This window comes from Euwallacea fornicatus, chromosome 2, assembly GCF_040115645.1.
Source record: "Euwallacea fornicatus isolate EFF26 chromosome 2, ASM4011564v1, whole genome shotgun sequence".
In the NCBI taxonomy this organism is placed as follows: Eukaryota; Metazoa; Arthropoda; class Insecta; order Coleoptera; family Curculionidae; genus Euwallacea; species Euwallacea fornicatus.
In genome coordinates, this window is record NC_089542.1 from 3,807,829 (window position 1) to 3,829,859 (window position 22,031).

Genomic DNA, 22,031 nt, shown 5'->3' on the forward strand with positions numbered 1-22,031 from the left:
CGTAAGTGGCTGGACTAGAGCCTTGATTCGCTATCAGTTCGCCTTATATTCGATCGAATAGTTCCCCGAATGTGTTTTCTCTCCGGCCTTCGCGTCTACCAACAAAAATCCCGAATCGCTTCCTATATTCGGCAAGTTGTAGCAATAAGTATGCACATATGTGTAACTTGAAAAATATATTCCTTTGTGTACAAAAAATACAAATTAATTACATGACAAAAGGCTTGGTGAGTATTTCAATTTCTTGCTGTTTGTGAAGAAATGCAACTGCGACTGCTGGAGAGGCCTGAGTGGAGCGACCACAGTATTTAAGCTAAAAAAAAATGTCGAAAGAAATGCTCTAAAACGGACGAACCCAATGATTTGACATTTGACACATGACATATCAGTGTTCGTATCAACTCAAATATCAAACAGATGTTTCGATGAAATTAAAAATTGACTAATAACTTCACAGAAAACACAGTTGTTTGTTCTGTTCAGAAGACGAATCAAGAGAAAACTATGCAGCTAAAGTAAAAATATTTATTAATCAATGAAAATTACTTACTGGTCTTCCAAGGAGATTTTCAAACCGCCTCTTCATGAACGTCCAAGCCCCCATGTTTTGTGGTTCCTCTTGGCACCAAATGTAGCCTAAGAAAGGAAGTTTTGTGTCCAATGAAATGGCTCATAAACCTTCGCATTATATTATTTATGGCCGTACGAAAGAGTCAAAACGGTTGTCATGTTTATCGTGTGATACTTTACGTCATTTCTTCGGGGTTTCCTAATTAACGTAATATGTCCACTATTAATATATTCAAAATTGTGGTCATATTGTCGATTACGTAATATTGCACTATAAGTGTAAACGTATAGTGCAATATGGCCGTCATGTTTGACATTTGTTTTACGCTACTGGCAATATAAATATGGCCGCCGCAATTATCGATTGTTTTCAGCGTCCTATAGCATTATGGTTACCACGGTAATCAGTTGTTTTATGCATGGCCATTATGTTTTTCTTCTTTTCCCTAACTATCAGTTAAAGTAATATGTCAGCCATCATAGACGACGGTGAATCATCAAAATCATAGTCGTAAAGTTATGATAACTGTCGATTATTTTGCTTATAATGTTTGTCACGTGATTTACCTATCCTTGACTGTCAGGGTATTATGTCCGTCTTCTTTGTCTTCGACTCCATTTTGGCAAAATGGCTACCATAATTCTCAATTGTTTTACGTCGTACAATATGACAATATGGTCGCCACAGCACTCTATTTTTTGCGCACCTCTTGTTTTCAACGTTTTAACAGTCATACATTACTTGCTTTGCAGTCTTTGATGGTTAAAGCGTCATAGAGAATTTTAAATATGACCACCGTCAAGTTGCTGAATGTGTCACAGAATGATTAAAATATGACCGACACGGTACTCAGTAAGTACAGAGTTTTTAAGTAATTTCTGCGGCCACTAACAAAATATTCTGGTTAACGCTACCAAACTTACTTTGTGCATTTGGATATTTTTTAATTTCCAACATAAGTTCGCCAGTAGGAAATGGGCAGTAACATTCCACTCTCACAATTGCAGTAGTATTGTCTCCCAAATTTTCCCTTGCCTTAACTAGGGAATAGTAATGTTTTCCTGATGTTAAAATTACCCTTTTTACTGCAGGAGGATTAACTGTTATGTCACCTAGAACAGGAAAGTAGACAATAGTAGTTTGCCTCTTAATTAATTTTTTCCCTTAACACTCTTTTACTTACCTAAAACTGGTTTAAAACAGGTGCCCTTTTGCATATCAGAGAATTTCGAGACGCATTCAGGTGCCCTTAAAAGAATTTTTGGTGTAAATACTATCAAGGGCTTTCTATAGTTTCTCAACATCTGAAAATATATATTTTCTTAACAAGTGTGGAAACTTATACTGTTTGACAGAACTTTACTTGCGCCGTTCGGGCAATCTCGTACGGGAAAAACACTTTCCGCCTGAATTGGAAGCAATATACTTTCTAATACCGCAAACAACTACCTTTACCTAACGAATGCGGAAAGTGAGACTATAACGCACGCGCATTGCAGAGCCGAATGACGCGACGTGGAGTTCAGTCAGTAGTCGAGGGCGATATGTTTCCAAAAATAGAAGGAGAATATGGGCACAAAGCTTAAAAGTCTTATTAATAGCTACTCAACATTCAATTTTGTAAAAAACCGAAGTACAGATTTTTACTCAATATATCAATCTTAGATTCAGAAACTTGTGGAAAAATAAAACAAAAAGTTGACCCAAAATTGCATCCCAAAAAAAGTCTAAAATTTTGCAAAATCCCCAGTTCATTTGAATTCCTTACTTGTCTCCTCAGGAGATGAAAATATTGAGCTGGAGTACTCGGTTGGCAAATATCCATGTTAACATTATCCCCATCAACTTGATCCTCCTTAGAATCGCTAAGTTGAAGGAATCTTTCTATCCTAGCAGAACTATGCTCTGGACCAGCTCCATCGTATCCATGGGGAAGTAGGACTACTAACCCACTCTGATATATCCATTTAGCTGAAATATACCATACATTTTGCAAATATAAATAGGAAGAATGAGCCAGTGAACGTACCCTCTCCAGAGCTAATAAAAGTGTCAAAAATGATCTGAGCCCCGTTGAAAAAATCTCCAAATTGGGCCTCCCAAATGATCAAATTATGCGGAGATTCCAGACTCATTCCGTACTCAAAGCCCAAGACAGCCTCCTCTGAAAGAATGCTATTAGCGAGCTCTAAGAAAGCTTTTTGATGGGGTTGCATATGGTTCAGGGGGATAAAGATATTGGAAGTTGTTTGGTCCACAAACATAGCGTGTCGTTGAGAGAAGGTGCCTCTACCTACGTCTTGGCCACTTAACCGTACATTGAAGCCTTAAAGAAAATCAAAAATAGAAAATTTTCAAGAAAAATTCTCCCTCATCACTGCCTTGAAATATTAGAGATCCCAGAGCTAGAGCCTCAGCTGTGGACCAATCAAGACGAGCCCCTTCCTCAACTCGCGATAGTCGGTTTGTAACATGTCCCCTTAACACTGTCGGGTGAATGTCCTAGAAAACGTAAATCATGGAACAATAAAAAATATTACAAAAATACTCACGAAATTTTGTGGATATTTCACAGAGTTCCTCCCAACGAAGGTCAATAACTCCACCTCTATTCCCGAGTCCCAAACAGTAACTGAATGGTTAGGTTGTGAAAATCCCATCCAGTTACCATGGAAATATATGTCCTGAAGATGCAAATGATCAGTTTTTCACTGTTTTCGGTTGAACGTAAAAAAATCCTGCATTAAAGCAAATTATTACAACTTGTGCAGATTTTTCCATGTAAAATTTATTTATGTAAAAGCCAGTAAATAGTGGTAATTAAAAGAACAACATTTTTTTTTTGGTAAAAAGACGATATTGTCAAATCAGAGTGATCCCACTATATTCTGAACAAGAGACGATGAATTAATAGAGATGGAACTATCTCAGGAAAAAATTTAGAACAGCTCTGAACGCCAAGGTACGCCACTGTTTATGACAGAGTCTGAAAGCTTATAATTTCTACAAAATGTGTAAATTTTAAGAAAATACTGCCAAATTCAGTGTCGTACCAAAAAATAATAGAAAAAGAAACAAGAGAATACGAAAAATGTTGTCTAACTGCAAAAACTTCTAATAACTTTGAGAGACGGAGTTACGTCCCTACATTTCAGAAATTGTGAAATCACGGAGCCATACCAAATGATTTTTTTAAAAGACAAAGAAATCAGGAAAATATTTGTTCTCTTAGTAAAAAGCTCTCTGAAAGATGATGTACGCCACTGCCTTTCAGAGAGTGATCACAAACTTTTCTAAAAAAATATACCAAGTTGTAAACGCAGTAATACTCTCTTACTCTAGGTAACCAGTGCTCGGAATTCTTTAGTTCCTCATTAAGAAAATCAACTTGTTCTTTGCAAATATTTAGACATTCCTGTTCGCTCATAGTTCTTTCGTTAATTAATTTCTCTGCATACATGTCTGGAACAGACCTGCAATAAATTTTTAGTATTAAACCAGCTCAAAATTGACAATAATTAAAAACAACATGAGTATGATCGTTATGACTTGATTGGCCTTAAGATTACTTAAAGGGATATTGTCAATTTAAAAGCTAAAAAAAATGCCCTCGGATGTATGGCTTCTCTGAGAATATTTTCATTTCAAAGAAAAATAATCAATTTCTTCGTTTTCTTCTCATATTTCCACACGTCTTTCTCTATTAAAAGAAATCGGTTGATAAGACGATTATGCCACTAACAGTCTGCAACCAGCCAATCCAGATTTTGAATATTTCGATCCATGAAAAATGAACTGTTTTCTCATTTCCTTAATCAATTATCTTCTGATTCAATTCTGATCACCCCAGCCATCTGCTTCAAATATGGTTTCAAAATCATCTGATACTTCTCTTTCTTCTATACTTCATTCTTCTATTTTAGATTTACATTCATCTATATTCGTCATACTTCATGTTTCTCGCGCTTCTATTCAAAATTCACTTTTTTACTTGCTACTTTCACCTATTTCCAATGATAGAAGTTAAAGAAAATTTTGTCTAGTACCATGCCAGCGATCTGCATATTTAATTCTGGATCATCTATTTCTTACCTTTCTCCGCACTTATTCCTCTCTTCCTGATATTGAAGCTTATCGAATCTCAATACTTTATTTGCACAATTTTCACGAATATTATCGATTTATTCTGTTTCTTCTCCAATTTATTACCCTGTGTTCTTGAAAATGAAAGCTGAAGAGAATGAAGTCGAGTTTTGTCTGAGATATCCGCTACTATTTATAGTAAATATGGCTGGTGTCTACGAATAAAATCTCCTTCTCTATTCTTCCATAAAAAAATAGAAAAGGAAACAATCTCTTTGTGTTGTATCTCTTGCGTCTGACCCGACTCTTGCAATTTCGCTATCAGGTCCTTCAGAATGCGATCTCTATTTCGAGAGTTGAGAATTTTCCTCTTAGTTTGCAGCTTCCATTAGAATTGAATTAACGTAGTTAAAAGAAAACTAAAACATCATGATTTCAAATCTTTACCTCCTAGAATTGATCACCGAATAAATTTCCGGATTAGTGAAAGTGGGATCATCCATTTCATTGTGGCCTCGCCGCCTGAAGCAATTCAAATTAACGACCACGTCTCTCCTGAACAATCTCTGATAGGCAAATGCCAATCTAGTCGCTTTCAAAACTTCCTAAAAACTTGAAAAGTATTTTAAAAACCCCAAAAACATCTATTCACGTTCCATGAGAGGTCATTTATTACCTCTGGATGATCACCGTTAACGTGCACAACTGGAGCTGCTATCATTTTGGCCAAGTCACTACAGTATCTAGAAGACCTTCCCCGATCCCCAGGGGTTGTAAAACCTAGCTGATTGTTTACGATTAAATGCAAAGTGCCTCCCACTTCAAAATGGGGGACCGCGCTCATTGCCAGAGTCTCTTGATTCACCCCTTGACCTACAAAGGCTGCGTCCCCATGAACCTAAAGGAAACTTCCTCTAAGACACCCATAAACAAACTTATTAAGAATATTAAAACCTGAATATTCATCACTTTTTCTCCCCAATTAAGGTTTCCATAAGCTCCATCTTTGCACACCAATTGCTTGGCCCTAGTTTTTCCCATTGAGACTGGATTGACTGCTTCCAGATGAGAAGGATTACGTAATACTGAGACGTGCAGTAATTTATTTGAAATAGAAATATCTGTAGATGATACTGGAATAATATAATTATGATTATGTATTGTTAAACAAGTAAGTTTTACTTGAGAAGTTCACCTATGTGGCTTAGAACATCCCCAGTGCAATGATAGCCGTCAGGGAAATCTTGATTGCCCTTAAGTTTATGAAATATTTCCGCTGGGTGATAATTTAGAACCCCAGTAAGCACGTTAAGGCGACCTCTATGGGGCATTGCCACTACCAGCTGCTCCAAGGGTTCTTTGGCAGCCAACTGCAGCACCTCATCGAAGAAGACCATCATAGTTTCAGCCCCCTCTCCTCCATATCTTTTGACACTTGAGAACTTTTTTGCTAAGAAGTCGTCGAAAGCTTGAGATTCCACTAAGAGCCAAACCATGCGCCGTTTAGCCTCGTTACTGATTTCTTCAGATTGGAGTTTTTCCATTTTAAGAGCAAACCATTCTTTTTCTTCCTCGCTCTTAAAAATATTTAAATCAAAAAATAAGTAATAGAAAGAAGGCAATAGAAACCTCTAGATAATCAAACTCGGCACTTATAAACTTGCAATAAGTGTCGTTTAAAAAATTTAAAATGTACTTTAGTGATATTGCGTTGCTCGGAAGTTGCAACAGTCCTTCTCCCATGGTGAAGGTTTGGGTTAGATCATTAAGGCCATACCTCGAAGGGTCCAGTTCGGACTTCTCCCTAAAGAATTATATTACGTGTGATAGGATAAAAATTTTGAGGATTGATTTTTTTTCACCTTGAGGGGCTGGGAATAAAAGAATTCGTGTAGGCATATTTGTGTCCATATTTCCGATAAGCTCTGATTAGTTGGTATAACTTGCTTTTATTGCTTCGATTCTCCAGATGGTGGGCTGGAACTTGAAAAATGAAAAATGAATGTGATTTTTATAACAACTGATACTTAGTTCTGCAAGAACTTGTAGTGATATAATCAAAGACATTCAACCTTTCTGCAGAGAATGAGAATATTGAAACATATTAAATCATTTTTTCTGAGAATGTTGATTCGTTATGGTTGCACCACCCTCGTATTCACCATCAAATCCAGAAGATTGTAATTTCTTGATTTATATTGAAATATACGTTTACTCTTATCAATTATTGCTTTTACAACATGCCAAAATATAAAGTTTTTTAGTAGTTTTTGGACAGTTTTAATGAGGAGCGTTTTGGACTATTTTTTCAGCAATGAAATGCAAAAATAAATATATGTGAAAAGATTAAATCGAACATCCTGCATTAATCAAATGAAAGTGATAAGTTAAGAAAAGATAATAAAATACATGCATATAAGAACTATAATTGGTTGCATAAACTTGAATTCACTATCAAATCCAGAAGAACGTAATTTCTAGAAATACAAATACTTCTCAATTGTCAACTTCGGTTTACAGTCTTGCAAAAAAATAAAATCCTTTAGTAATTTTTGACAAATCTAAAAAGATAAAAAAATATAATTTCACATTAATTAAGTTTTGCTAAAACTTTCAAAAAAATAGAATTTTTTGGTAGGTTTTCACTTTGAGTAACGAATCTTAGAACTTATATTTTGGAATTTTAGAACTAATATGTATGTTTGTACTCATATTTATTGAAGAAAAGACAGTAGATATAATACGTACATATTAACAAATTGTAATGTACCAATCAAGAATTTGCATTCACCTTCTAATCAAGAAAATGCTTAATTTCTCCTTTTTGTTAATTATTAATGATGTTTAAAATGTTTCATTAATTTTTATTAGAATTTCTGATACTGTGTGAGTAACTTTGTCAACACAACTGTTAGATTAATACAAACATACACAAAAAAGATAAAAATTTGACAAGAAAACTTTGGAATTATTCAATAATATATTGTGACGTTATTAAATTTACATACTTCTAAAATATTGTGGTAATCATAATATATTGTGGTTAGTTTTCCTCAAAAAATATTAACCAAATCCATCATATCATCAATTAATGAATCATAAAAAGATGCGAAGCAAAGAACTGAAAAAATATACCATAAATCTCCCCCTCAAAATAAAACTAAAATCGTCTTATTCTGAAAATCATAATAATGTATATTTACTTTGAAATTCATGATTATAATTCAAACCCAACAACAACTTGTTTCCACCTAATTATCAATACTTGCCGTTCAGTAAACTTACCATTAAACTCTGGTCTAATTACTTTCCTATACCCAAACACGCTATCACTTTGATAATTTCGCTCCATCTTCAAATAAAGCCGTAATTTTAAAACATAATTTAAATTTAATTTGTTAAAATGCAACATTTTAAAACAGGAATATAATGAAATTTTCCCAATAAGTTAAAGAAACTACCTTCACCTCTGTGATGACCCTGGAACTGAGTGCATTAAATGATTTCAATATACTTAACTGATTGTTGTTCATGAACTGATGATATTTCTTTATCAAATGGTAAACAACTATGATAAGCAAAAAGAAAAAATAATAATTTCGGAAATAAGAATCGCGTTTTTGCCTTTAACTGTTAATAGACCATCTGGAAAAAGTTAACTTCTCAATACTAGTTGTAAAATTACAAAGGGGAAGGGATAGTGCTGGTTTTATGTTGGATATTTGGTTGGCAGATAAAATCTTCAAATAACTATTCTTTGATATTGGTATAATACTGTATTAACTTTCAATTCCCATAACATAAATAATATCAAACAACTTACTAAAAGCTAATGTTTAATACTAAAAGAATCAAATGAATACTTAAAAATGTCATGTTCATTGGAAAAAATTGCAGTGTCAATTCTTGACTGAGGACTTCCAGTTTTCTGCAGCCATTTCTTCCTGTAAAAAAAAGATATAGTACATTAAAACACTAATGATCCAGAAATAAAATAGGAAAAACTCGTTTAGAACTGTATATGTAAGCAAATTAAAGATAGAAGAGGTAAGTAACAGTAAAGCAGAGAGTCAAGCCCTGCAATTAAGTTTTTAAGGTCCATTTTGCTCCATGTAAACCTCTCCCATTCCTCCTTAGTACCTACTGAGTATCTTGCTAATATTTTCCAACTGAATCCTCTACTCACATTTCTTCAACTTTTGATGGAATTCCTTCCAAAACTCCTTTTACCGTATCATTAGGGGTGTTCATGCACCATCCTTTCAGTCCTAGTTTTTTTGCTTCTTTCTCTGTATACTTAAGCAAAGGAGAAATTAAGTTTAGTGCTAAAACTGAAATCAGAAACACCAAAAAAATTTTAATTTATCAATCAGTAGCTTATTTAATCCTGCACTGAAATCTTCAGTAAAACTAACTTATTCTGAGATGTCTTCATAATTCTGTTTGCCTATCCAAAATGAAAAGGAGAGTGGTTTTAAAAAACTAAATGATAAATTTTACGGTTTTTAGATCAGTCTGTGAAAAAACATTAGAATACATCAAAGACTAACCTTTTTTTAATACATTTAAGCATAAGCATTCACCAGCACAATGCTAGAATAGTATACCTGATGTTGGCAAATATACTTTCTTTCTCAATTAATATTATTAAATTATTTTTAAGAAACGTTAATACAAGTCTTTATCATCATATAACATATCACCATTAGTATACTGGATAAGAATGATTTCTTCAGCAAGAAATTCTGCATTAAATACTTGCCTGGCACATGATAAATTTTCAAAGATTGACTATGTACATAAGTGCCAACAACTTTTCCAGAATCATACTTTAGCACTGATTGATATCACTTATACCATTATTTTTCCTTACCAAAGAAGAATAATATTCACATACTGAAGACCTTACCTTCCTGAAAAAAACCCCTGAAACCGAAATCTTCTATTTAACTTATATAAAAAAAGACCAAAAGGACCTCACCTTGCACCCGACCAAAGACTTCAAAATCTACCGTCAGCAGTCGCTCATTCGAGCTCATTTTCCAAGGTACAAGGTACAAAAAAACTAGGGAAAACGTAAGTAGCAGGACTCCTAATAAATAAGAGTTTGCTTTTACGATTTTACCTGGAAAATTCAGCTTGGAGAAAGTATTTTTAGACTAATTTGTTAATTATTATCCAGAAATTCGATTTAGGTTATTGTTGACAAATGTCACCTGGTTTCCATGACGACCATTGATAAACAGCTATCATCATGAAGTTTAGCAAGCAAATTCTGAGCGATGAGTTTCTATTCTTGTTTGACGCATAGCATTAAAGACAAATACTATACAGTTGAAACTTAACTTTCTGCATTAGAATACCTTTTATTCAAATTATCAATCTGTTTGTGATGCCATGAGATAAAGAAAGACAGGAGAAGGATTATTATTATGTATATGTATTCCTGGTTGCAGCTGTTTTACTTTTACGATGACAATCAGCTGATTTTTTTTGGCCGGATTGCATTGTGATTCACTGATCAGTCACGCACTCCCAGTCTTTTCTTGGGAGTTTTGCTGGCTTGTGTTGACTCCCATCATTCGATTTCGAATGTCCTTGCAGTGTTTACGCTTTGGAGATTTAGATTGTTCAAAGAACAGAAAGAAATTATCGCATTTACACGTTAATCACCTCGGTTTCGGAACGCGTCTCATTTAACAGTATTCCTGCGATATGTGAGCAGTTCAATTGAGCTAGCAATTGAGGCTACAATGTTCAACAAAACCTTATCGGACTTATGGCAATCGGATTCCAGTGCCTGGTTAATATGTTTGTTTTTTGTGTGTGCAGTGCTGTTGCTGCTCTTTGCTGCCAGGTTAGTCTGAGTTGTTTTCATCTACACACTTAGAAATCCATTAATTATGGAACCTGCTAAAATTCGAAATCCACACGTTCCTTATCCTTGAAAACAGTTAGTGTCCTTCAAAATAAGGGTGAAGACAAGGGAGAAACCAACGACACTTGTCCTGTTCTTATATCAGCTTTGTAACTACTTACCCAGCTACTTACATTCTTCATTGTTTCCCTAAGGATTGGGATACTCAATTGCTACACTTTGTCATATTCACTTTTTTTGCATAAGGACTTGAAAGGGTGTACTTCACTCATGCCAAGAGATCTCTTGGCATGAGAGAAAGCGAGTAATAGATTTTAGATAAAATTCTAGTTTAACTTCATCATTCTTAATGCCTTTTTGTAGCAAATATATTTTATATATTTGAGGTCAATTTAATCATTTTTTCATTTATTTTGTTTGGGAATAAGACCTCCCCCGCAATTTGAAGCTGTTGGAGTGTCAGCCCTTAGTAAATGGTGAGTGTTATTTTCATTTAGTTTTAAATGAGAATACTGGTTCAATTCCAACATTCTTTCGACCCCTAAGTGTGTGAGGCCTTACTTTCAAACATAGCAAAAGAAAAAAATTGTGGTTTTTTTGTTTCCATACTGAACATTTTCCTCCAACTTTCAGAGATGTGAGAGCAATTCCTTTTAATCAAATAAACAGCTCACCTTGCTATACATGCTAAAATGTCCCTGACTGGTTGCATGCTTACTTATCAATTATCAAAAATTATATACATTGAAACAGGGTTATTTTAATTATTAGGTGTTGCAGAAATACCATATATACAGATCCTTCAGTGCAGTAAAATACAATTCCTGATAAAATTCTAATGCTGGTTAAGATATAATTAGTATAAATAATTACGTAAATTATGTAGTTATGCAAGACAATAGAATCTAAAAGGTGTTTTTGAAGTAAGCAGATCATGAGGTAGGTACGTGTAAAGAATGCAGGGATATTTAAAGGGATGAGTTGTGTGATATCAATTAAGGTTGCAGGTGAGGTACTGTTGGCAATAGGTTTACTTTTATAAAAATATTAAACAGAAATGAGCATAGGTCATCAGTTAGATCCCATCATATAATGTTCACTCTGTACCTGCTATAAATTGAATTATTCTTTTTTTGTAAGAAACGAGAAATTTTGTTGGACGTCTGGGAAATAACATCTGTATGTAACTACAAGGTTGACTGCAAGGTGGTCCACTTTTCTCTAGACTTTTTTTGTTGTAACTTAGCTTTATTAACATGTTCTCTAGTCTACCTACATTCTACATTAGAAATATAGATAATTATTGGAAGATATCCTCTTCTTGCAGTAATATACCACTGTAAAAGCTGGAAATATTTCTACAGTATATAAGATAACTAAAAAGAATTGTGACATCATTAAGATTGTTATATTCCTATAAACAGAATTGCTTTGCAACATACAGAGTTTTAAAAAACAATCTAGATGTTTTCAAAATAGTTCCTTAGTTAGACTCAGAGTTCCTTCCTTGCAACTGCTATCAGTTACGTTAGAGACGACGAACTCGAACTCAGGGATAGTTTAGATTCTTGGTTTCTATGGAAACTAGCTTGCTATTAAAGTTAACAGCACGTTAATCACTTGATCATTAAGCAAATATTTGTCAAGTGATTTAAGTGAAGTATTAAATTCACGTGAATTATGACGAAATGGAAGTTCTTCCATTAACTTTTAGAAAAATTACTTAGATGCCTTACATTAACTTAAAAAATATAATTTTTAACATGCGATTTCACCGAAAATTCTGACTGTGTTGGTAAACAGAAAAAGAATCAACGGTGATTTTTCCTACATATTTTATAAGTAGCAATTTACGGTCGAAATTCCACTTTTTGTGTGCAATCGACTGTGCAATACCATGCTTTTAAAAATATCATAAACTTCCACTAAAATAGTATTGGAATTACTAGGTTGTTCTATAAAAACCTAATAAAAATACCTTTGCAAAGAAACTCAGTAGGTCATACTGTTCCTGATACAATTCCGTATATTTAATATTGATTTTGAGTCTTAGACGAGGTTTTGTGTAATGTTTAAATTAAATTACGTCCATATGATACTGTTCATGGACGTAAGTTTGGAGGGCTTGCGGTCCTTTATGCCTTGCCCAGTTAATTAAGCAAAAAGGATTATGTGTTATTTATTACCTATTACAAAAAATACGTCCCGTATAATGTAAAATTATATTTATTTTTCTTTTAGTGCCGGTTTTATAAATGATGTCATATTGTATATGACCAGTGAGTAAATTGAAGGTACTTTTCCAATGACTTTCATATGTAGGTTTGAAGCTACCTACCATCCACAGCACCTTTTCTGGACGAGTTTGGATACAATTCAAATTTCTAGATGAATTATTTCTGTTTTCGTTTTATTTTCTTTAAGGTTATTGAGGTTGAAAATATTTTCCTACAGCTTTACGAGTTTTTGCAGGAACATGGTAGTCCTTCGAGTCCACGGAGAAGAGTTCATTTTCCCCACCTCCCTGCATCACCCGATGCAGGCCAGGATCCCCCAAATGAACATGATGAAGGTGCACATCCCGTTCACCTTTAAGCTGCTTGAAACCTCCAGATCTTCCTACTCAGGTTTGTTCACTAAATTTCTCCATTGTTTAAAATTAGTATCTGCACTAGAAAAAGTGTCAGAATCGCAGCAATTCACGGTCTCCAGTTCTTTGACATCGTCTATATATACTTAATTGCGTAAAGTAGGTAGGTACGATGCTTCAAGAAATTATATAACAGTGGTCCGCACACTTTGGAAGTTGGTCAAGGCTGTTGATCTCAAAGAATAGGCACTTTCCAATATAAAATTTGCATTGCGACGGGTTTGTTGGCAAACACTCGCTACTATTGTACCATTTTTTTTATATGAGTTCTCGAATCGGTTTGATTTCTAAGAAGGAGGAATACCAATATGTGGGCGAATTTCTGATTTGCATATACTCATGAAGCAAGCACCTCAATTCGGCATCGTTAAGGGAACTAATTAAATCAAAATGCATGTCCATTAATTGATAGGTATTAATTAGACTTGATGAGAAATTAATGAACTATTTAACTACGTGACCGAGCTGTCAAAGTAACATCTACAGGAAAGTGTAGTGAGGAATCGAAATTCGCACTTGGTTGTAAATTACCGGATATCTATGTTAATTGGTGTTGTCGATTAGGTGTGAGGCCCGCTAATGAGGTAATTAGAGCAGATATTTAAGATGGGAAAATTACAGGAAAAATTAGGAAATACGAAAGTGTTATAATATAAAAGTACCACTTGCATTGGCCAACGCCATTGGCGTTATTAAGATATGCACAAGATGTTGTGAAATATTTTTGCAATTTGATCGATAATTGTGGTATTAATTACCTTAAAGGTTTCTTGGTAGTTTTCATGAATGTCCTTTCAATGAGGCGCAAACTCTTCCAAAAAAATAATTAATTTTCTCCTCCGTCCTCCAAAGAATCGGTTATATTGCATTTTTATGAAAATGAGTTTTAAGCGGCAAATTATATTCGTAAATATGCAAATAATAATATAATTCGCAGTTGGTGAAGGATTTTTTTAATATAAATAGCTTCGAATTTCTTGTTTCGATATGTGAATTTAGCAATAAATGGCAAACAGTGATCACATTAACGTTTTTTAGAACTCTAAATTAGTTTTTTAATTGAGCGAAAAACTAAGTTTAAAAAAAGCAGTTTTAGTTATGCATTCAGAAGAATCGATGTTAATGCGATTTGCATGCTAATATTTGAATCTAAATTTTTTTATATACAAGATTGTTTTTTTTTCTTCTACCTTGCTCTTCCCTCTTTCCAACCCACAAAAATAAATTAATTAAAAAAAGGGACACACCTTTTGTAATTGATTTGTACTTTATTTTCTAACTTATTATATATTTTTTTTATGTTTGTATGTAAACATTTTTTTTAACAATTCCTCTATTTACATGGCGTGTGTTTAGCTACAATTTTATGATCTGTAAGGAATTAAAGGTAGGTTTATTCTATTGTATTATAAAGTGACAATTTTCGTAACCGAAACGGATAACAAAATGGGTTGCATTTCGCAACTGATTGTGCAACAAACGCAGGACGCAATATTTTCTATATTTCCACAGGTGCAGGGTGACGAGGTGAATCTTTTTCTTTCAATATGTTATGTATACTCTCTTAAAAAAATAGCAAGACTCACTTTATGCGTAATTTTAACTTATTTTAGCTTTTTTTAAAATTAATATATGGTGTCTCGTATATCAAATTCGAGTTTTTTGATAAGCGTCGCGTTGGCTTCCTCAGCAGTATCTTTAATGATGAATTTTACGACAATGAAATTATTCACTACTTATTTAACATATCGCATGAGAAATACTTCCGAACTAGACTGTATTTTAATTCCGAGGCATTTAACTCGCCACGGGATTAAAAAATTTACTTTAAGCCCTTAATATGTGATATTTTTTACCACACCCTCGTAATTATGATATTTGAGGAAAATACTGTCAAAACGATATTTTTGTGCATCTAGGTCAAATTTTACACATTACTTTAGTGGGTCAGACAAGAAATGTTTTAATTTTAATTTTACCTGCCGTTGTAGACCCATAAGTAGAACCTCATCAAAATACGTGATTACGTCCTAGGGCGGTAAGCAAATTCGGTCAACTTTGGCAACTAAAAAATATACCTTTATGCGTTCTAAACGAATACCAGGAACACTCAAAAGTAAAATCTTATACAAATTTCGAAGAGAACGTTACTTCTCCCCACATATAAGTTTTCTTTGAGGCGTAAAAAGTTTCTTGTAAGTCTGTTTCTTGTGATTCCTTCGTTTTCCTCCAAACTTCTAATCAGCCCAAATTAAGTAAAGCCGCGTTAATTTCTGCAGTAATTTCTATTTTCGGATTATGCGTAATTCTTCTTCAGGCTTACCGATGCTATTTCTGGATTATTCAGCAAATTTTATACTCAATTGATTCAATTCGTTTTAATCGTTCAAGATACGTCTAAAATGAAATATGAAATAAACTGCATGTTAAAAAAACTGGGGCACTAAATAATGGAGATGTTAAAAAAATTCTGGTCCAGTTATTTTGGCTATTTGATTTAACAGTTTTTCGTGAAGAACAGATCCGATTTTATCCCGTATCTCGGTGCTTGAAATCTTTTCGGTCCCCAGATACGGGATGAAATTGCGTATTTGATAGGTATCATTATTCAGAATATAGAAGGCATAATTAAACCACAATGAAAAGTAAAAAAGACCCATCAGTGCATCCATTTTGAAGCAAAATGATTTATGAGTATCATCAAAGCATCTCAATTGGGTCGTCCGGTCAATTTTTCCGGAGTTCGCGGGGGTTTTTATTCATTTAGCAAATGTAATTCTTGAGTTTGCCCTACAGAAGCGATGTTTAAATTAATTTTACATTTTCTTAATGTTCCAATAGATTAGTGTCTAAATTTTTTTGCCAATTTGTTGTTCAATATTGGTTAATCGGAATTTTTTTCTCATTCCGATTTTTCTTTTTCTTAATGCTTATTGATGCATATGCTCAGATACTTTTTGTAAATTAAGAGATGATTACGCTTCGATTCCCTAATTTTTCCAGCTATTTCATGAATTTTTAGTCACTCTAAAGTCGTATTTCCACTTAATTTTTTTTTTACACAAGAATACTCACGATCCGACTGCAAAGCCGAATTAGCTTTTGTAGTCGTTATGGCTGACTATTATCGATGACTATTACACCCTTGATACTCTGAACGCAGGCAATTTTCGAAAGCCAAATTTCTATCTCTAGAATGGGAATGGAATGTACTTCCAAGAATCGAAAGAATGGAACAAATCGGATTAATCCTTTCACAGAAATTGTAGTAAAAAATGTTAAAGAAAATGTGGATGGTTCATCCTTTTTTAGGGGCATTTCAGTGTTAATTTGCTTAGAGTTTCTAGTTTAAGTTTCGAAGTTTAGTTGTTTCGTTCAGCAGTTGTTTTTTGTTCTTAATTTATCTTTTCTAACCTTTTGTGAAAATTTTATAAATTTCACTCTCCAATTGAATTTATAAGGACATGCTTGTTTTTTTCTAAAATATTCTAAATCCCGACCAAAAGCCAATAATAAATCTAGCACAAATATAGGCAAAAATCAAATTATTGAAATTTAGCTATGCTTATACGAGTATCTACACCATAAATTCTAAGACCATAAGGTACTTTCACTAGCCAGCTAATAGGCTGCAATAAACCGAATTACATCGCTGGTGCATTATATAACTTATTATTATATGGATATAAGTAGGTACCTACTCTACTGACCCAGATTTGTATACGCTTAAATCTGGCTAGTAACCGTCTAAAATGCATCATTTTTATACTGCAAATATGAAACTTTTGTTTTGAAGGTGATTTCTTTCTATTAAAAGTGTCAAAAAAGCGATTTGGAGATAATTTTGATAGGAGGATATTCCTTAATGAGGTTAACTTCTAGATACAGTTGTTAGTAACTTGATTACGCGAGGTCTAAGAGCAGAATAAACTGTGACGCACTTTTCCTTGAATCGCCCGAATTCGAAATCTTCTATACAGAATTTCAAAGAAGCTAACATATGGCGCAATACTCTTAATATTCACAGTTTTCTTGAATTGTTAATTTTGGCTTAATATAACTTAACAGAGGAAAACTAGTCTTAACATTTGGATACAAACAATACTTCTGTGGGTTGGTGGTGTATTTGTTTACCCGAAAATACACTTCGATGAGCACCTTTACAGTACCACTAATCATCGAAAGTCGGCCAATGTTCTTTGATGAACCCATGGTAAACAATGAGTTCCGTTATAAAAATGTGAAGATAAGCTGTAAATTCTGTTTTACAGTTACAAGTTCATGTTATCCATAAGTCTTTCGATCGTCAAATACTCTACTTAAACGTTCGAGTGACCCACAAAAAGACCTGTAGGGTGACTCGAAATTTTGTAAAGTTTTGAGCTACCGAAAAGAAGAGCTACACTGTGAGTCACGATGAGGGTAATTTTTAAACGGCTCGCAACAGGGCTACAGGGTGACTAAGTATAAATTCCCGAGACGGGTAACCGCAACTGTGTTTATCAGTTGAACCGTTAAGGAGTTCCAATGTTAAAAGGCCAATAGTAAAGACATTGAAAAAGCACTTGAATGATCGAATACAAATGAAACAATTAGCTACTCCATCACGTAATGTTTGGATGAAACTTCATGGTCAGAGCAGCATATAGATAATGGTTTATTCTTAGGCAGAAGACCGTTTTATTAGCACCTTGAAAACTCCATTATTCGATGTTTTAATCTGAGCGATCAGGAGTGGTACTATTTAACTAAGTGATCGAAAATAGTACCATCAACCTTCTATAACCATGTCACGTATAGCCTTTCATTGGTTATAAGGTCTCGGCTAATCAGTTATTTTTACACCCATTTTAGACTTAAGTTCAAGATCTCAGCAGTGCTTTTTTTTATTCTTAGAACTTCAGTGCAGTATGTCCAGCCAAGTCCGGTATCAGGTCCATGCCTATTGGGGCGTCAACATTAAGGAATTGCATATTTTCTTATGGAGGCCGTGGGCCGATATAAAGAGCGCATGTGCAGCTGGCGATTTCCTCAAGGGGTACTATCAGTATTTGGGCATTCAGTTAGAGTAAGTTTGATGTGAAGAATATAAATCGGTGATACATTGTCTAGATTAGGGTTTATTTTTTTGTGGCGCCATCTAAGGGAGCCGTTTAAAACTAATGTTCTTCTATATTGTAATTTTGTTTTTCTGGGGGATATTTAGGAGAGCTCCACATCCTGACCAAGTCACCACACTAAACTACAACGCCCAGAAACCTTTAGATCTGGGTACTCCCCCTCGGCTTTGCTATCCTCTGGTGATCTTTCTTATTAGAAATGACGTGGACGGTACTGTGCATCCAGATGAGACTGTAAGTATGTTCAAGTTGTCGCAATTAAATAAAGCGCACGACAAGGACGTACCCAAACATAAAGAGGAGAAAGGAATATTTGTCTAAGAAACCTGAAGTAAATTTTATCGAAGGAGTATTGAGTGGAATTCGCAATATTTGACAACGTTGCTCGTCACTTTGTTGCCATTTAAAAATGATTTAATAAAAGAAATGCGATTAATTATACATATTTGTGTTAGAAATTGCGGTTTTACTGTTTTCAATTATGTTATATTTCACCACACGCAACACCTACATGCATGAAATCAATTCATTAGGAGTTGAAGATAACGCTTTAGTGCTGTTTAAAGACGAGTTTGTTCTTTATTTTATAACTTAGAGAAAATATTTACTCGTTTTCTTCGCTTTGTATTTTATCCACGGTGAATCACATTCATTTTTGGAAATCCCAAGAGAAATTAGATCGGTCATTAATTTAATTAGATTTAGCGGAACTTATGTCGCAATTAGACAACTTTGAAGTTTCTGTTATCATATTTGACAGATGCCGAATATGTTAGCCATCTGTGTGCGAATAATTGAACGACGCATTCTTGAATTGGAAGACAATTAGAGCTTTGCTGCGTTATCATTGTAGTTCCAAAAATTTATTCCCTTCATATTTCATTCCTGCGGTATTTCGGTATTTTTGCAGGTAGCCTTGATAAACGTAGTTCACATTAAAGACACCGTTTGTACCCTCCCTACAAGCATTCTGGGGCAGTACCTGAAGCAGGCCAATGGGCAGTTGTCTTGCCTCAAGGTTTGTACAATTCATTTAAAATATTACATATTACGAAAAAAAAATTAATTACTTTCGACTTTTTACTGTTATAAGTGATCTAAGATCGCCTTGAGCTTCTGCGTTTCTAGCAATTATATTTGGCAACTGGGAATACCGGAACCTACGAGACTCAAATCCCTTTAGCAGTAGCGGAACCTGTAGAGGGGGGTCCCAGCTCTGTAGGTTCTTTTTGCTCCAGCAACGAAGATTCGACGTTCTGGAACAGTTCTGGGGAACAGTTATGCGTAGTCTGTCAGACATATCCCTTATCCAGAGCTCTGTTACCCTGCAGGTAAGTTTCCTGGACTCGCTTTCTGCTTCCGTGCAGTTTCTGCAATGGTTTTCGCTCCAACAGGCACACTTGTATCTGCGCAAGTTGTTTCAACAAACTGGAACGATGTCCCATGTGCCGCGGCCCCATCAAAAGCTACTTTTGCATCCGAGGAGAAGAGTACCTGGATGCCAAAGAGAATGGTACCAGTCCAAAAAACGACCAGCGACCACCGGTCAGGCGCCGGTGGTTCAACGGCATTAACTGGGACGATCGGTTGATCGATTTTTTGGGATTCTCACGATGAAATAGTACATTGACATATGTATTAATTTATTGGCAATTTTGACGCGTACGGTAGACTGTTTCCAGATGAAGGAGCCTTCAGTTGCTTCGGCCTTACTGAATGGGTGTTTAACCCTTTTGCCTTTCTTCAATATCTTGCAGTGATATCTTGACAGCAACATTGTTACAATAATTCAACAAGTGACAGGCTTTGCAATATCTCTTAAATTTTAATCTAACCTCAAAGCGTATTACTTTATTAACAACGCCATTAGGATCTTTTCTTAAAACAAGCGTTGGCTGTAGTAATAATCTGCAAAACTGATCCTCAGTCGTCTTTATATTAGTCAAATAGCGCCATTGGCGCTCTAGCGTACTTGACTTCCAAATGTTACTATAGCAAGGATGAAACTAACGTAAACATCACCAATTTGCTTGTGATATTGTGATATTACTTTAATTTTATGTTCCTGGCTGGTGTCTGTCGATTACCTTTAAGACCCTTTGCATTGCGACATTTGGCAATTGACATTAGTGCCATTCTCTGGTACGTCACCTAAACAAAAGTTTAGCAGTTGACATTACTAACAAATACTCCTAATTGTGCTAAATTTAGTAAATGTCAAAAATCTATGTAACTTTCAGTGCAATGTGGGTCTTTAAACGTGAAAACGGCACCAATGCCTTGCGCAATAGATGCAGGAAAATTGGATTTGTCAGGAAGGTGGTTTGTTTGGGCATGTTTCGGAAAAGGTGTGTCTGGAAGTCATCTTTGTGTCAAGTCTTTGTATGTAGTGTAATATACGTATTATTTATTAGATTTGTAATAAAGTTAAGTTAGTTTATAGATGTGTTTTATTCCGATATATCGAGGAGTCTCTGTATTAAGTTGTGTCTAGAGTTAGGACCACTTTTCAGGAAATTCTAATATTTTAAAACATACACACAAAATGATATGTAAAGAGCTGAGCTACCAAATTAATTATTTATTTCATTTTAGCAATATTTTTAAGCATCAATACCGACAAATAAAATTAATATACAGAAGAGTTTCTAAACCGTTCTGAGATGGTTTCCTGTACGGTTTTAATAAATGTGTCATCTGCACAGTTAGCATAACGGAACGTTCCATTATGACTTCGAAAAATAGTATTTTCCTGCGTGAAGCAAAGCCGAGCACGAAAAGTCATGTAAGCACGGAAAATACGCTTCGGACCTGTAACGGTCGATACTTTTCATTATTAAAACTTGAAAGCGATAAGCAACGCCTTGAATCGAGTTTCTTCCTCCAAAGGTTGATTTTTTTTAGTCTGTAAATAACTTTGCCACAAAGCAGTGTTTCATTTGATTCAACTGCTTTTCGTTTTATCATACAAATATTTAATACTTGTCTATTCACATTTTCAGTATTCAACTGCAAATTTTATTGGGAGACCCGAAAATGGCATTTTTGCGTGCGCTTAACGGAGAAGGTGTATTTTTTTCACGCTCTTACGAAAAAGATATACCCGTATAGGCACGAAACTCAAATAAAAACAAAGGCAAGTAAACTCGTAGAGTTTATGCACGTTTCAAAACTAATAATCAGGCGAAAGCTGCCATCTGGCTTCGGAATTAAAAAAACTCAGAAAGAAATTGTCCTTTAGAATGTTGTGTCTCTGAGATGGCCCCAATTCTTAGCAACTGTTGAATTGCATTAAAAAAACTTTAACTTTTCGCCAGGGGACCACTTTTGTTCCAAAGGTGCTATTGTTTGGTTTGGCTTTCTGGCAAAGGAAAGCTTGACGTCCTTATCAGATTGGCTAAGATCTCGAATTTAGAGACTCTGAACTACCATTTTCCAGAGGAGAATGCTTCAAAATTAACAGCCAGCGTTTATCATCTTCCAGGTTGCAATTTTTTTCAGTTCCTGAAATATAGACTAATAAAACAGTTTTGAAACAAATTCGAAATGAGAACTTTAAAATAATCTTTTTAGACCCCAGAGCATCGAGAGAGGTCTCCAGAGTCAATACAAGATCTATGTCTCTTTGTTAAGAAAATAAAAAGCACCTCCAAAATTTCCATTTTTTTCCTGAAAATCGCCAAAGGGGCGGAGTAGTAAATTGATGGTCATTATTCTCCCCAAAAATAT

The 22,031-nt window shown here is 34.6% G+C and overlaps 3 protein-coding genes across 5 annotated transcripts in view; 1 reads left to right on the top strand and 2 right to left on the bottom strand.

Moving 5' to 3' along the window:
* Nucleotides 1–8,322, bottom strand: part of LOC136348759 (probable 2-oxoglutarate dehydrogenase E1 component DHKTD1 homolog, mitochondrial) — a 50,504-nt gene extending 42,182 nt beyond the window's left edge. Inside the window, exons 1-16 of one of the 2 annotated variants that reach the window (XM_066299901.1) lie at nucleotides 7,940–8,322; nucleotides 6,517–6,637; nucleotides 6,284–6,458; nucleotides 5,850–6,231; nucleotides 5,609–5,787; nucleotides 5,331–5,552; nucleotides 5,102–5,259; nucleotides 3,909–4,044; nucleotides 3,124–3,255; nucleotides 2,953–3,073; nucleotides 2,601–2,897; nucleotides 2,340–2,542; nucleotides 1,755–1,875; nucleotides 1,495–1,683; nucleotides 551–636; nucleotides 201–313 (exon numbers count right to left, since the gene is read on the bottom strand). In XM_066299901.1, the coding sequence (XP_066155998.1) occupies nucleotides 209–313; nucleotides 551–636; nucleotides 1,495–1,683; nucleotides 1,755–1,875; nucleotides 2,340–2,542; nucleotides 2,601–2,897; nucleotides 2,953–3,073; nucleotides 3,124–3,255; nucleotides 3,909–4,044; nucleotides 5,102–5,259; nucleotides 5,331–5,552; nucleotides 5,609–5,787; nucleotides 5,850–6,231; nucleotides 6,284–6,458; nucleotides 6,517–6,637; nucleotides 7,940–8,066 (2,754 nt within the window). In that variant the 5' untranslated portion in view covers nucleotides 8,067–8,322 and the 3' untranslated portion in view covers nucleotides 201–208. Of the gene's footprint in view, nucleotides 1–161; nucleotides 314–550; nucleotides 637–1,494; nucleotides 1,684–1,754; nucleotides 1,876–2,339; nucleotides 2,543–2,600; nucleotides 2,898–2,952; nucleotides 3,074–3,123; nucleotides 3,256–3,908; nucleotides 4,045–5,101; nucleotides 5,260–5,330; nucleotides 5,553–5,608; nucleotides 5,788–5,849; nucleotides 6,232–6,283; nucleotides 6,459–6,516; nucleotides 6,638–7,939 lie in introns of those variants that run through there. The other variant, XM_066299893.1, reaches the window with a different exon arrangement.
* Nucleotides 8,323–8,405: 83 nt separating this feature from the next.
* LOC136348803 (acylphosphatase-2-like) lies at nucleotides 8,406–10,189 on the bottom strand. The gene is made up of 4 exons (XM_066299949.1): nucleotides 9,636–10,189; nucleotides 9,564–9,596; nucleotides 8,841–8,985; nucleotides 8,406–8,598 (listed from the first exon to the last, which is right to left on the bottom strand). Exons 1-4 carry the CDS (start codon nucleotides 9,691–9,693, stop codon nucleotides 8,484–8,486), a joined length of 351 nt encoding a protein of 116 aa, XP_066156046.1. The 5' UTR covers nucleotides 9,694–10,189; the 3' UTR covers nucleotides 8,406–8,483.
* Nucleotides 10,190–10,221: 32 nt separating this feature from the next.
* On the top strand, nucleotides 10,222–20,742 carry LOC136348781 (cell growth regulator with RING finger domain protein 1-like). Of its 2 annotated transcripts, none has more exons than XM_066299924.1 (7): nucleotides 10,222–10,511; nucleotides 13,005–13,159; nucleotides 18,079–18,250; nucleotides 18,389–18,536; nucleotides 19,213–19,320; nucleotides 19,431–19,633; nucleotides 19,697–20,742. In XM_066299924.1, exons 1-7 carry the CDS (start codon nucleotides 10,408–10,410, stop codon nucleotides 19,917–19,919), a joined length of 1,113 nt encoding a protein of 370 aa, XP_066156021.1. In that variant the 5' UTR covers nucleotides 10,222–10,407; the 3' UTR covers nucleotides 19,920–20,742. The 2 variants fall into 2 exon arrangements, with proteins under 2 accessions (XP_066156021.1, XP_066156027.1); XM_066299930.1 differs by lacking the exon at nucleotides 10,222–10,511 and adding an exon at nucleotides 11,012–11,471.
* Nucleotides 20,743–22,031: the final 1,289 nt, after the last annotated feature.

What these genes read in the sequence shown, in the direction of transcription:
- LOC136348803 (XM_066299949.1), bottom strand. Translation starts at nt 9,693, where the DNA reads ATGAGCTCGAATGAGCGACTGCTGACGGTAGATTTTGAAGTCTTTGGT. An exon ending in CAGGGGTTTTTTTCAGGAAG is followed by an intron (nt 8,986 to 9,563) that starts GTAAGGTCTTCA and finishes TTCTGATTTCAG; the next exon opens with TTTTAGCACTAAACTTAATT. An exon ending in CCATCAAAAGTTGAAGAAAT is followed by an intron (nt 8,599 to 8,840) that starts GTGAGTAGAGGA and finishes TTTTTTTTACAG; the next exon opens with GAAGAAATGGCTGCAGAAAA.
- LOC136348781 (XM_066299924.1), top strand. Translation starts at nt 10,408, where the DNA reads ATGTTCAACAAAACCTTATCGGACTTATGGCAATCGGATTCCAGTGCC. An exon ending in GGCAGTTGTCTTGCCTCAAG is followed by an intron (nt 19,321 to 19,430) that starts GTTTGTACAATT and finishes CTGCGTTTCTAG; the next exon opens with CAATTATATTTGGCAACTGG. An exon ending in AGAGCTCTGTTACCCTGCAG is followed by an intron (nt 19,634 to 19,696) that starts GTAAGTTTCCTG and finishes TCGCTCCAACAG; the next exon opens with GCACACTTGTATCTGCGCAA.